At 44.6% G+C, this 14,779-nt stretch overlaps 1 protein-coding gene across 3 annotated transcripts in view; it reads left to right on the top strand.

The window, feature by feature from the left end:
* Positions 1-14,779, top strand: part of CCNT2 (cyclin T2) — a 158,787-nt gene that overhangs the window by 87,509 nt on the left and 56,499 nt on the right. For 2 of the 3 annotated variants that reach the window (XM_033946202.1, XM_033946204.1), the window contains exon 5: positions 1,999-2,061. The exons of the other annotated variant lie outside the window; for it this stretch is intronic. In XM_033946202.1, coding sequence (XP_033802093.1) covers positions 1,999-2,061 — 63 coding nt within the window. The remainder of the gene's footprint in view (positions 1-1,998; positions 2,062-14,779) is intronic. 3 annotated transcript variants of the gene reach the window in all.

Below are 14,779 nucleotides of genomic sequence, written 5' to 3'. Positions count from 1 at the left end.
GCTCAGGAAGCAGATCTTAGAGTTCCTGGCTCTATTGAGCCCCATGGCCTGGCATTACCTGCAGGTGCTGAGTTCAGTGGTGGCCTCCCTGAAAGTTGTTCCCTGGGCGAGAGCTTATATGCCCCCACTCCAGTACTCTCTTCTGTCCAGGTTGTTTCCACAACGCCACTCTTTGCAGATGCAGCTCCTCAGGACCTCGGGGACAAAGTGCAGCTTGCACTGGTGGCTCTAGGGCGATGCTCTGCTGAGGAGTATACCTCTCAGGATCCACGAATGGGTGGCCCTCATAGCTGAGGGGCTCACTTCTGCAGTCACCCCCTCTAAAACAAGTAGTCCCATTGGAGAGCAAGTGGTGCTTAAATTGTCTGGAATAGAGCCATTCGTGTGGCTCTAAAGGCAGGGAGGATGTTTTCAGACAGTGCTATTGCGGTAATTTATGTGAACAGATAGAGGCACCAGAAGCACTCCCCTATGCCTGGAATCATAGACGTTATTCCAGTGGGCAGAAGTTTACTTGCAGGCCCTCAGCTGCTCACGTGGCAGGAGTAGAGAACATCCAGGCCAACTTTCTCAGCAGGCAGATTCTGGATTCAGGGGAGTGGTCTCTGTCCCAGAGAGCATTTGCCCTATTGTGCAATGCTGGGGAAGACCCGAATATGGATTTGATTATCACAGCCAAGAACACAAAAACAGATCACTTCTACAGTCACAGTGCTGAGCAGGGAAGTGCAGCCCTGGCCCTCCAATCTCCTCTATGTATTTCCTTCATGGGCCATGGTGGGTCAAATTATCCGCAGGATAGCGAACCAGCAGGGTCTGATGATTTCTGGTAGCTCTGAGCTGACCCCACCAGCCTTGATATGTGGATCTGATGTGTTCCCACAGAGGCAGGTCTCTCGAGCTACCAGTTCCTTCCTAGATTGCCAGATGGCAATTTCATCTTCTTACATTGTCTGGGGTAAACAGCCCCCCTGTCTCAGTTGCAGTATAGTCGACTAGAGGTGTGGCTGCTTCCTGGGCGGAGTCCCAGGCTGTTTCCCCTGATGAGATTTGTAGAGCAGCTACTTGGTCTATACTCCACACTTTTACAAAATTCAACAGGGTGGATGTGGTGGCTCAAGAGGACGCTGCTTTTGGGTCCTTTGGATTCGGGCAGGCTTATATGTTCCTCCCTAGATGTCTGGTATTGCTTTTGTACATCAGCTAACATACTGAATTTCATGTCTTTGCTTAAGAATGAAGATTAGTTCTTACCTTGCAATCTTCTTTCTTGTCTTTTAGAAGACAAGGGATTCTTTACAGCCCATCCTATATGGGCTTTAATTCACTGAATTTCTGCCTCGGACATTGCCATTGTCCGACTCAGGACCTCTTATATTGTTTCTAAGATTAAACAGAGACATTATTACAGGAACATGGGGGCCCCTATTCCCTTTCTCCTTTGGAGGGTTTTATAGCCCCTACTGGTTGCACTTAGCAGGTTGGCTCCTAGATACTCATGTGCGTAATTGTTACATGTTTATTATTTGTTCCTTTATCATAAGTTCCAGAGCAGAGCAGGATGTAGTTTATTGCTGGGGAAGCTTCCTGTGCCCCTCCTCCTCTTTTCTTCTGTTCAATAGAGTTTGATTGCTTTGGTACCAACTGAAGAGGAAGGTGTTCTTCACTGCAAAAGGGGAGGACTTCAGAGATTTAAAGTGATAAAACTCTTCTGCAGATCTGCGACTAGTGGGAAGCAATAGCTAATGTATGGAATTCCATGTCTTCTAAAAAGAAAGATTAGCAAGGTAAGAACCTAATCTTTCATTGTTGATATCCTAAAAACCTGACAGGTAGAGGATTTACCAGGTCAAGTTTTAGAACTACTAAGTTTAACCTTCTACTCTTAAAAATGCAACTGAGTAGTCAACAGCAGGGATATCTTTCTTGCAGATTCACTATAAAATTTGATGAAATGGTATTTGATACAGTACTTTTTTCTTCGAATGTGTGTTTTAGGTTTTGAGATCACCATTGAACATCCTCATACAGATGTGGTGAAATGTACCCAGTTAGTGAGAGGTCAGTGATTTTTTTTCCAGTCTGTTCTAAATCCTTCATACTTAGGTTGCCTAAGCAGTGAGTAAGAACTTAAAGCAGGCCTATAAAAATCCTAGGAGCCAAGTGAATTGACTGTCTAAAATTTGGAAAAGCAAAAAGTAATAAGATGCAAAAAAATATTTTAAAACCTAATGATGGTGTAAAATAATGAAAAACAAAAGTTCCAAACAAAATGGAAACAGCAATGAAGAGCAAAAATGTAAGACTAAGAAAAAAATTAGAGAAAAGGTTTCTCTGGTGCTTAAAGATTTTTGACTGATACCTACAGTTTCTAAATATATTTCCACTCTTGGCTTAGTGGACAATTTTCAAATAGTCAGACAGAAGAAGCAATCCACCTCAGATCAGTCACACAAACCACAGCAGGTTTAATGGAAAAGACAAACCAGCAGAAACACAATTCATGTTGAGTCAGAAGCCAAGCTGTTCATGGTGACGGTGGAATAAAGTGTTTTGAAGGAACACTACTGGTTTGTCTTTTCTGTCAATCCCGCTGTGGTTTGTTTGTGTGACCAATTTTCAAACAGTTCACATAGCTGCAAAGAACATTAGTTTTTACCACACGTTGTTACTAATTTTTCTCTTTGGACTTTTCCTAATGAAGGTATGTACTTTTTCATCTGTGAAAACAAGGTTTTGAGACTTTGGGCTCTTAGCATCTAGGAAGACATACTCATAGTGCTGGCCCTTAAATATGTCAGGTCCCACGGTCATGCTAGTGAAGTGATGTACAGAGTTTGGTATTAGTTTCATAGACAAAATTTGTAACCATTTTTTAAAAAGACCTTAGATAACCATGGATCTTTGAAGATCAGCAGAATTGACCAGTCACATAAGATGAGCACAGATTCATGCAGCAACACAGAACAGATAGAAGGTTCTAAAGCTTTTTCTAAAGGAAAAAGCTTTTTTGCCCATGCGTGGCGGTTCCTTTGTTATAGTGGTCTCTCAGCTCCTATTAGTTCTTGTTTGCCCACAGTGCCCATTAGATGGTTTCTTTATGCAACACCTCAGTATTTTGAAGGAAAATCTTTTTCTCTGAGGACAAGTAGTATTTGAGATCCTCATTAAAGTGTGGCCTCATTTGATAAAACCCAGCTTAGTAAGTTTATCAAAGCTCTCTGTTTGAAGTACTTTTTAGTAATCTGATTCATGCACCTGAAGGACATCTTGTTCTGACATCATTGTGTACAGCTAGTTTAGTTTTTTTCCAAGGAGCCCTTTGTATGTATATTTTTAATCTCAGTAGGTCATTGTGTTTCAAAAGGAGCAAATATTTTGCAAAACCCCATCAGTTTACTCAGATACACTAACTTTTAACCTTAGGGGGGGGTCATTTTAATTGGCATATCAGATGATATTGTGGGGAGATTTTCATTATTGATATTATTTAAAAATGAAGAGCCTAGCAGTTTCCAGATTTGCAAGCTGTACAGTGGAACATTATTGGTCACAATACACACAATTTGTGCCTGCAGTACCTCAGAACCAAACATGAGATGTCCATCTGTGTCTGGTGCCAAAAGCTATAATGACCTGGAGGTCTTCATGGCTATAAAGATAGTTTCTTGTTTTGTCTTAAATCCAGTGCAAGTACATTGAAGGCATCAATTTTGAGAGACTCAGGAGTTGCACAAAATTGTTAGTGATGCATTAGCATCAAGGAGGCATTGATCTCTCACCCCATCAAGGTTGAGCATCAACATTGGGACTGACCATCAAAATCCTACCTGAAGATGGTAGGATTCCACTGCTTCAACAGTGGCAGTTATTTGGATAGTCGAGCAAAGACAGAGACATCAAGCCCATAAAGCAACAAGTAGTGACATCTTGACAGCCAAAATTTATCCCGACTGATTCTTCCCCACCCCCTGCCCCAAGAAAGATTCATTCTTTCTCATCCACATCTGGTGCACTGTGGAAGTTTCTAAGAGCCTGATATATGGCCACTAATACTTTTCAGGGAACCCTGGACTAAATCAGTAATCAAGCAACCTTCTGGATCACCAATACAGATGGAGTTTCAGCCAGTTCTGAACACTGTCAGTACCTGTATATATGGCATTGATTCCAGGGTATTGAATGACCTTAGCATTAATGCTGGCTATTCCACTGTCCGTCTTAAGTTCATTTTTGGAGGAAGCTTCACCAGAGCACAGATCTGTATCAATTTATGCCTCAGCAACAAGAAGAATCTTTAAGGAGCCCTTGTCTGCTAACTTGACACAAGCTCAGATATAAAATATTTTTCTGACACTGACATAGACTGAACAATTTGGGGTTTCGGCTCAAAAATTAGAAGATTTTCCTGAATAGGAGAAATTGACTGGTCTCCTATTATACCCCTGTCCACCAAAGTACCTCTTCTTTACAGATTTTGTCATGGAATAGTTGAAACAATTCCATTTACACTGGAGAAGTAGAGCCCAGAGCAGAAATGATGAACACCCTCCTATTTCTCGACACTCAACTCTCAAGTAAGTTGCAACAATGTCTGTTCACAAAATCCCACAAATGAGAATGTGAGAGACTTCCCTCTCTTTATAGCCTATAAAAGGAAGGCAGAGTCCATGTACAGAGACTAAAAGGCTCCTGGATTTGATAAGCAGCAGCAACTACACCAGTAAGTTGTAGTTGAATCTTCTTTGAAGTAGGTCAAGTAGGTGAGAAACCCACACCATATTTGGTGGCCCCTGGAAGAGAAAATTGTAGTCTGGATGCTGAATGCTATGTTCAAGGCCTGCGTAATATCTTACAAGCCCTTCGAGGTAATTTGTCAGTTTCTCTCTCGGGAGGGGGGGTGGAGGAATGCAATGATCTTAGGTCATTAGTAAACAAAAGTTAAGAGTGTAATATACACACAAATCAACTTTTTATGGTTGAGATATCATTGAGAACTTTCGCTATTTGTTTTGGAATTCGTGAATTCTCATGACTACAGGCTTTAGATATCTAGGAAAAGTTAGTCAATATGTTGTGCAAGGGAAACCTTGACTAGCCACTGTAGGAGATAGAATTCTGGACTTCATGGTCATTGGTCTTACCTATGACTTTTTTTTTAAATGATTTTTTTTTAAAAGATCATGGAAGAGATGGAACAGATCAAAGACCACTGTACTACTCTTAAGACCCTTTCTGCAGCCACCACTTAACTGGCCTCCATATCATCTTGGACAGAGTTAGGCAACCTCAAGCCTCAAGGGCTGCAACCCAGTCAGGTTTCAGGATTTCCCCAGTGAATATGTATGGACTATATTTGCGTGAATAATCATGGATGAAAATGAGCTGGCTGATGTAGTGTATGTAGATTTCCAGAAAGCTTTCAACAGAATTCCTCATGAGAGACTCCTGAGAAAATTAAAGAACCATAGGATAGGAGGCAATATTCTGTTGTGGATTAGGAATTGGTTATTTGACAGAAAACGGGTAGGGTTAAATGGCTATCATAGTTATCAGATGCTAAGGTCTATCTTAAGGGTTAGCATTCAAGAAAAAACATTACATTACATTAGTGATTTCTATTCCGCCAATACCTTGAGGTTCAAGGCGGATTACAAAAGAAGTTATCTGGCCATTTGAAGAGGAATTGAAGAGAAGAGCGAGTTGTTTCAGAGAATTGGGAAGAGTCTTGCAATATAAGTTTGTCTTCAAGGATTTCTTGAATAGCATGGTTTTTATTTCTTTTCTGAACAATTTATAGTCTGGGGTCGTTATCAATAAAATGGAGAGTTGGTGGTCCAGTTTTGCTACTTGTGTGGCTAGAAGGCCATCGTACTGTTTTTTTCGTCTGACGTCTCTGATTGGGGGATGCGTGAATGGTTTGTGGGTTCTCCTATGTCTGGTTGAGATAGTTTGGATGAGGCGGTTGTTTAGGTAGGCTGGGCTGTCTCTGTTTATGGTTTTAAATAGTAGGCAGTAGAATTTGATTTGTACTCTTGCTTGTATTGGGAGCCAGTGTGAGTTGAGGTATGCCGCCGTGATGTGGTCATGCTTCCTCAGTGACTAGATAAGTCTTAGCGCTGTGTTTTGAACTGTTTGTAGTTGTTTTATCATGGTTGTGGGGCAGGGGAGATAGAGTATGTTGCAGTAGTCTAGAAGACCTAGGACTAGGAACTGGACCAAGAGCTGGAATTGTGTTCTGTCGAAGAATTTTCGAACTTGCCTCAAGTTTCTCATGACCATGAATGATTTTTGTATTGTTTTGTTGATTAGTATTGTATTGTATTGTTGATTAGTATTGTATTGTATTGTTGCATAGTACAGCATCTGCTTATCGTCATTCCTAGAAGTTTTACAGTGGGTTGTAAGGGGTATGTGATTGAGTTTATTACTAGATTTGTTATGGTTAGGGTTTTATTATTTTCAAGGAGAATGAATTTGGTCTTGTCTGGGTTCAGTTTGTGATTTTTCATCCATGTTGCTACTGCTTCAAGTGTCCTTTGTAGTGTGTCTGTCATGGAGGACGTTGGTCATAAGTAAGAAGAATGGTGATGTTGTCGGAATAGCTATAGAAGGTTAAGCCTAAGTTGTCCAGGCAGGTGCCGAGGGATGCGATGTAGAGATTGAAGAGAGTTGGGGATAGTGGAGATCCTTGGGGTACGCCACAGGGGTTGGACCATGGTTCTGAATTTTCTTTGTTCAACATTACTCTGTAAGTTCTGGATTGTAGGAATTCTTGAAACCATGGGTGTACCTTGTCTGTGATTCCTATTGTTTCTAGTATTTGTAGTAGAATGTTGTGGTCCACCAGATCAATGCTGCAGTGAGATCCAGTTGTATAATCAGCATTTTTCTACCTGTGCTGAAGTGTTGTCTAGCTGTGTCTATGAAGGAACCCAGATGTGTCTCTTTGCTGTAGTTGGTTCTGAAAACAGATTGGGTAGGGTGGAATATGTTGTGGTCTTCTAGGTAGATGGTGAGGAATTTGGCTACCAGGCCTTCCATTAGTTTGACATAGAGTGGTATTGAGGCTATGGGTCTGTAGTTGGATGGTTGATCCTTTGCTCCTTTCGGGTCTTTTAGGATCAGGGTGATGATGATTTTGCTGAGGTCTTGCAGGAAAAGGCCATCTGAGAACATGGTTTGTATCCATTGTAGGAGGAGAGCGCGGAATTTTATACTGGAGGATTTTAATAGGTATGGAGGACAGTGGTTGAGGTCGCAGGCTGCGTGGCAGTATTTTTTGTAGAGTTCGTTAAGATCGGACCATTGTATAGTGGAGAAATGGGACCAAGTTCTGTCTGCCGCAGCTGATTCTTTTTCTGTGGGGGGGTATTGTGATCTCTTCTAGGTGGGTTGGGGTTCCAGTGAGGATAGTCCTGGCAGTTGTGATTTTGTTTTTAAAGTATTCGGCTAGAATGGTGGCTGAGGGGGGAGGGGTGTCATTATTGGCCAGATAGGGTTTGGAGTCTGTGAGTTCTTTTAGTATTTGGAATAGTTTTTTTGTGTCGTGGGTTTCTTTGCCTATTAGGTTGGTGTAGTGTGTCTTTCTTTTTTCTTTTAGTTTTAGCTTGTATTGTTGGTTTAGTTTTCTTCATGCTGTTTTCGTGGTTTCTTGGTTATTCTTTCTCCATTTCTTTCTAGTCGTCTGCATTGTCTTTTGAGTAGGAGTAGTTCGTTATCGAACCATTTGTCTGAGCGTCTGCTAATTCTGGTTTTTGTTTGTATTGGAGCTAGCTCATCTAGGGTAGCTGTGCTCAGCTTGCACCATTGTGAGATGAAGTCTTTGGGGTTGCATTCCTGGATTGTTGTGTCTGTTTTAGTCCAGAATTCTGAGGGGTTGAAGTATTTACGTGAGTTGTAGGTTGATCTTTGAAGTTTTGGTTTGGTTTTGTCTTTGGCCCAGTTGATATTGAAGGAGTATGAGTAGTGGTCTGACCAGAGGGATCAAGACCACTTTCCATTTAATGTTTGAATCTCTGGCAGTAAGGGTTGTTGGGTCATGAAGGCTGCAATGTCTAGTTGGTGACCTTTCTCATGTGTGGTTTGTGGGTCTAAAATCTTGTATGTTAGGGCTTTGAGGAATGACAGTAGGTTTTCTACTTGTTTGGAGGATTGGTCTTCGAGATGGATGTTTAGGTCTCCTAGGATTAGATTGTAAGTTGCCATTAGTGAGTTTCGGTATATAAAGTCTTCAAATTTGAGTCTTGCTGTGTTCCAATTCCCTGGTGTTATGTAGCAGAGCATGCAAGTTATGGATCCTCTTAGAGTGGTTCATGAAAGTTGGCAGGCTAGTAGATCCATGTAAGGGGTGGACATTTTGTCTAGTATATTCAGATTTAGGGAGTTTCTGACTAAGATGGCTAGCCCTCCTCTTTTTTTTTTTCCCTGCAGACCACTGTTATTTTGTATCCCTTAGGGTAGACTTCCGTTATCCTGGGATCTGAGTCTGATGTAAGCTAGGTTTCTGTGAGGAAGAGGCAGTCAAAATTCTCCTTTTCTATCCAGTCTTTTATATGTTCTGTCTTTGGGCCTAGGGCTCTGATGTTTATGTAGGCACATGTAATTGTGGCGTATTCTGTTTGTGTACTGTTTATTGTTTTTGGGTAGTTTAGGGATCTTGGGTGAGGGTGTGGTTTGGTCTTAGAGGGGTTTGGTGGTCTTCTTCCCCATGATGGTGTGGTGAGTATAGGTCTGGCAGTTTATATTTCTGTCCACTGTGGTTCTCCTAGCTGGGTGGTGAATTCTGTTAGTAGTTGAAATAATTGGAATTGGGGCAATGTTGTTTGCTGCTGTCTTCCAGTTGGTTTGGAGCAGGATGATCAGTAGGATAGTTTGCGTTTGTTTTTGTGTTTTAGGTTTCATTATGGAGGACGTAGTTGGTGGGAATGTGGTTATAGGTGGTCTTATGGGGTGGAGAGATTTTTTTGTTGGTTTTTTTTTCCCTTGGAGGTTATTGGTGGTTTTTCTCTTGGCGGTTGTAGGTTGTTTTGTTGTTTTTTTTGGGGGGGGGGGCGGTTTCTCCTCTTGGAGGTTGTTGGTGGCAAGTGGTTGGGTTTTTGTGTGATTGTATGTGTGATCAGTGTTGTATGTGCCGTTGGGGTTGGAGCTGGTCTCCCACACCCGACCAACTCATTTCCATGCAACTGTTGCAGTTAGGCTGAGTTGGGCAGCTCCCAGTTCCAATGGAGATGCCTTGAAGAGGAAAATCTTTTTAAAAGAGATGGTGCAGCTCCCAATTCCAGCAGAGCTGTCCTGAAGAGGAGAAACTTTTTAACAGAGAAGCACCGCAAGGGCCGTTGGGGATGGAGCTGGTCTCCCACACCCGACCAACTCATTTCCATGCGAGTGCTGCAGTCAGGCTGTGTTGGGGCAGCTCCCAGTTCCAGCAGAGATGCCCTGAAGAGGAAAATCTTTTTAAAGGATATGGTGAAGCTCCCAATTCCAGCGTTGCTGTCCTGAAGAGGAGAAACATTTTAAAAGAGAAGGGCTGTTGGGGATGGAGCTGGTCTCCTACACCCGACCAACTCCTTCCCTTGTGGCTGCTGCAGTCAGGCCGGGTTAGGGCAGCTCCCGATCCAAGCGGAGCTGCCCTGAAGAGGAAACTTTTTAAAAGAGAAGCGCCGCAAGGGCCGTTCGGGGTGGAGCTGGTCTCCCACACCCGACCAACACCTTGCAGCTGCTGCTGTCTGGCCAGGTTGAGGCAGCTCCCGATTGAAGCGGAGCTGCCCTGAAGAGAAGTTTTGAAGAAAGAAGCGCCACAAGGGCCATTGGAGATGGAGCTGGTCTCCCACACCCGACCATCTAAATATCATCATAGACCATACACTGAAATCTTCCACCTGATGTGTGGCGGCAGCCAAAATAGCTAACAGGATGCTAGAAATTAGAAAAGGAATGGTAAATAAGATTATTTTAGGATAAGCAAGCAGCATATCTCACGTGGGCGACATCATCCATGGAGTCTTGTAGGGACAGTGTTAGTGTACTGCGCATGCTTCAGTGTCTTCATGCCCACCATCTTCTCGTGGGATCCTCAGTTTTCCACAGAGCTGAAAAGCTGTGTTACTAGTTTTCTCTACTCACATCAAACGTTTTGTATTCCCATTCTCTTTTTTGTCAAATTATCATTTTGTTGAAAGAAATTTCATTTTTGACCATTTTCATTTTTGGGCCTTCGGGCTATTTTTAGTCTCTTTTCAGGCTGGGGGCATCTAACTTTTTGGGAGTTAACTACTACTCAATATCCCCAGACCATTGAGTCTTTCGATCTTATGTTGGTGGTGTTTCCTCCATGTCAAAACCTTCTAGCAGCTTTAAACGGTTCACTTGGTGTAACTGGATATTTTCATCACTAACCCACATACCTGGTGTGTTTAGTGTCTTGGTCCACAGCACTATCCCAATTCTTGCACATGCTGTTCCAAATTACAAAAGTGGTCACTTAAAGCGCGCTAACTCCAATTTGAAAAACTTTTTGGATCGGGGGTACTTGCTCTATCTGCTGAATCTGACACCGACACGTAGTATCAACCTTTGTTATCAACTCCAGTATCAACATCTACTCCTCGCTCAATGTCTTTACCGGCAGTGCTCCTTCAGGAGAAGTACATAAAAAAGCTAAGAAGCATAAACTAGAGTTGTGCAAGGACAGAAATCAAACTCGTTAGAACATAGGTACACACGAGAGCCATGCACGAGGTGCTTCCACCCCATGGGGATCCCCATGACCCCAGGGGGGGATTCCCACAGATTTCATGGGATTCCCATCTGCTCCGTTCCCATACAGCTCCAGCATAAACATCTTCCCCCAAGCATACCTTATTGTCCTCTCGTGTCCATACCATTGATGCATTCGAAGTGTCAACGCACTGACACCTGTTGCCATCCCTTCAGTTGGTGTCTCCCTTGAGGTGTTCCTCGACTTCAAGGTCACAAATGCCTCAACACCAGATACAGCCTGCACCCTCAGTACCATTCAATACACCAGTAATGGTGATCTCCTTACAAGACCTGATTTGAGAACTGGTACAAAGAGAGTTAGCTGTGATGCAGATTCATGCCTCAACACCTCCCATACCAGCACAATGAGCAGAGTTCTTCTTCACGCTCCAGGCATTCTAAATCTCAGCATCAGCACACTTCATGGAGAATATATCTAAGTAGTTCACCCCTCGATGTTCTCCTTGACATCATCCTTCTCACAAGCCCATCACCTTGATGTCCATTTTGATGTTTCATACCCGAGATATGGCATCAAACGCTATGCTTCTGATCTGAGAGTATTGGTTAGAGCTGCAGCCTCAGCACCCTGAGGTTGTGAGTTCAAATCGCACACTGCTCCTTGTGACCCTGGGCAAGTCACTTAATCCTCCACTGCCCCAGGTACATTAGACAGATTGTGAGCCCACTGGGGCAGATAGGAGAAGTGCTCAAAATACCTGTATGTAAACCACTTTGAATGTTGTTTTAAAACTACAAAATGGCGGAATATAAGTACCAATTTTTTCCCCCTTCAGACCACCAAGAACTATTTTCTGAGGACTCTTACGGCATCCCTTCAGACCTTTCTCCTCTTCTTCGTAGAAAGTCATCATTGGAAGCTCTTTGTTTTTATCAAATTTATAAAACAGGTCATGTCTTACCAGTAAAGATGGAATCTGATCCTAGAGCAGAACTTATGGATGCTCTGGATTATGAAGAATAGCCAAAAGATTGCCTCACATTTTCATTCCATAGCTTAATGAAGGAAGCCACGCTCAAAAAATGGGTGACACCTTTATTGGGTCCAGTAGCTCCTAGAAAACTTAATACTCTCTACACAGTTCAGTCTTGTCCAGGATTTGACAGACCACAAATTCACATCAGTCCTTCTCGTTGAGTCGGTGTTGAAAAAGTCCAGTAGTTCCAAAACTTATGCCAGTAAACCACCAGGCAGAGAAGGGAAATCTCTGCACAGGTTTCACTGTAGAATCTTTCAGAGGTCTATGTTAACCAGTAGGATCTTAAGTTTTAATTTATATATGACCACCTAAAGAAGTCTCTTTTACAAAAGTTATCTGCAAATGAGCAATAAATTCCATCAGATCATATTGGCACTTTCCAGCACATTACATATAACGTCTTTGAAACCAGGAAATAAATGGCACATTTGGTTTGATGCCTTTGACATCACTTCAAGAACCTCAGCAGTTTCTATTGCCTTGAGGAGATAGGCGTGGCTTCAGGTTTATGACCTGGATGCTAATGTCCAGGAACACTTAGCCAATATTCCCTGTCTGGGAGTTGATATGGGATGCATATGTTATAAAGTCATCTATGGCCAAGCCCCACTTTTATTTAGCTGACAGATTTTCAATTGCATCCCATAAGAATATTAGAAAATCACATGATCTGTTTGTATTTCCCTCTGTTAAAGGCTGCAAAGGCAAGAAATACCATGATCATCTGCTATCATTTCAAGCAGCTTTTCATGACAAAGACTTTTGTTCTCTGTTACTGACTTCTCACTCTTATGAATACTTTAGGAAACAATTGAAGTCTTATCTTTTCCCTAAGTACTTGTCTGAGTAGTTATATATGGCCCTTTCTTGTAGATTATGTAAGTTTTGTATACCGCATTGAACTTATGGTTATTCGGTATAGAAATATGATATGTTATGGTGCTAAGATTGAGGAACAACTCAAACAATTAAAGTTGTCAGAGTCCTCATGTCTTTATCATCCTCAAAGATCTTTAAACCTCAACCAGCTAAGAAGTTTTACAACCCTAGAAGATTTTTGCTACTCTAAACGAAGATACGAGTATGTAGCACATTCCACCGCCTCTCGAGCTCCAAGGCAAAAGCAACCTAGACAAGATACCAAAGAAATTGCATCCTCAGTCTCAATAAAAACCATCGATTTGACTTTATCCTAGAGAGCCTAGCCATTATGACACAATCCTCATCATGGACTTTCCCTATAGAGCAGGGGTGTCAAAGTCCCTCCTTGAGGGCCGGAATCCAGTCGGGTTTTCAGGATTTCTCCCAATGAATATGCATGAGATCTATTAGCACACAATGAAAGCAGTGCATGCAAGTAGATCTCATGCATATTCATTGGGGAAATACTGAAAACCTGACTGGATTGCGGCCCTCGAGGAGGGTCTTTGACACCCCTGCTATAGAGGGTCGTCTCATTCATTTTTACCATTGATGGGTGTTTATAACAAACCATTGGGTCCTCGAAGTATAGTAAGACAGGGTTATGCCCTTCAATTTCAGAAAAAGACTCCAAGTGTGTGGCGCAGTGGTTGGATCTACAGCCTCAGCACCCTGGGGTTGTGGGTTCAAACCCCGCGCTACTCCTTGTGACCCTGGACAAGTCACTCAGTCCTCCATAGCCCCAGGTACATTAGCTAGATTGTGAGCCCACCGGGACAGAGAGGGAAAATGCTTGAGTACCTGATTGTAAAACCGCTTAGATAACCTTGATAGGCAGTACAGTGGTGCCTCGCATAACGGACGCCTCGCACAGCGAACGCTGCGCCCAACGAACTTTATGTCTTGATCCGTACAACGAACTTCGTTTCACACAACGAAGTCGCCCGAGCTGCATCCTTCCGCGCAGGCACTGCGCTTAACTGCCCTCTCTCCGCCTGGTTCCCTCTTGCCCCCCCCCGACTCCCCGACACGATCGGGGCAAAAAGGAGCCCAAGCCCTCTTGCCCCGCCGATTCCCCAACTCCCCACACAATATCGGGCCAGGAGGGAGCCCAAGTCCTCCTGGCCACGGCGACCCCCTAACCCCACCCTGCACTACATTACGGGCAGGAGGGATCCCAGGCCCTCCTGCCCTCGACGCAAACCCCCCCTCCCCCCAACGACCGCCCCCCCCCAAGAACCTCCGACCGCCCCCCCAGCCGACCCGCGACCCCCCTGGCCGACCCCCACGACACCCCCAACCCCCTTCCCCGTACCTTTCTGTAGTTGGCCGGACAGACGGGAGCCAAACCCGCCTGTCTGGCAGGCAGCCAACGACGGAATGAAGCCGGATTGGCCCATCCGTCCCAAAGCTCCGCCTACTGGTGGGGCCTAAGGCGCCTGGGCCAATCAGAATAGGCCCGGGAGCCTTAGGTCCCTCCTGGGGGCGGGGCCTGAGGCACATGGGCCCAACCCGACCATGTGCCTCAGGCCCTGCCCCCAGGAGGGACCTAAGGCTCCCGGGCCTATTCTGATTGGCCCAGGCGCCTTAGACCCCACCAGTAGGCGGAGCTTTGGGACGGATGGGCCAATCCGGCCTCATTCCGTCGTTGGCTGCCTGCCGGACAGGCGGGTTTGGCTCCCGTCTGTCCGGCCAACTACAGAAAGGTACGGGGAAGGGGGTTGGGGGTGTCGTGGGGGTCGGCCAGGGGGGTCGCGGGTCGGCTGGGGGGGCGGTCGGAGGTTCTTGGGGGGGCGGTCGTTGGGGGGAGGGGGGGTTTGCGTCGAGGGCAGGAGGGCCTGGGATCCCTCCTGCCCGTAATGTAGTGCAGGGTGGGGTTAGGGGGTCGCCGTGGCCAGGAGGACTTGGGCTCCCTCCTGGCCCGATATTGTCGGGGAGTTGGGGAATCGGCGGGGCAAGAGGGCTTGGGCTCCCTTTTGCCCCGATCGTGTCGGGGAGTCGGGGGGGCAAGAGGGCTTGAGCTCCCTCTTGCCCCGATCGTGTCGGGGAGTCGGGGGGGCAAGAGGGCTTGAGCTCCCTCTTGCCCCGATCGTGTC

Source organism: Geotrypetes seraphini, chromosome 5, assembly GCF_902459505.1.
Source record: "Geotrypetes seraphini chromosome 5, aGeoSer1.1, whole genome shotgun sequence".
NCBI classification, from domain to species: domain Eukaryota; kingdom Metazoa; phylum Chordata; class Amphibia; order Gymnophiona; family Dermophiidae; genus Geotrypetes; species Geotrypetes seraphini.
The sequence above is the reverse complement of the archived record's forward strand: the minus strand, read 5'-3'. Positions and strand labels throughout refer to the sequence as shown.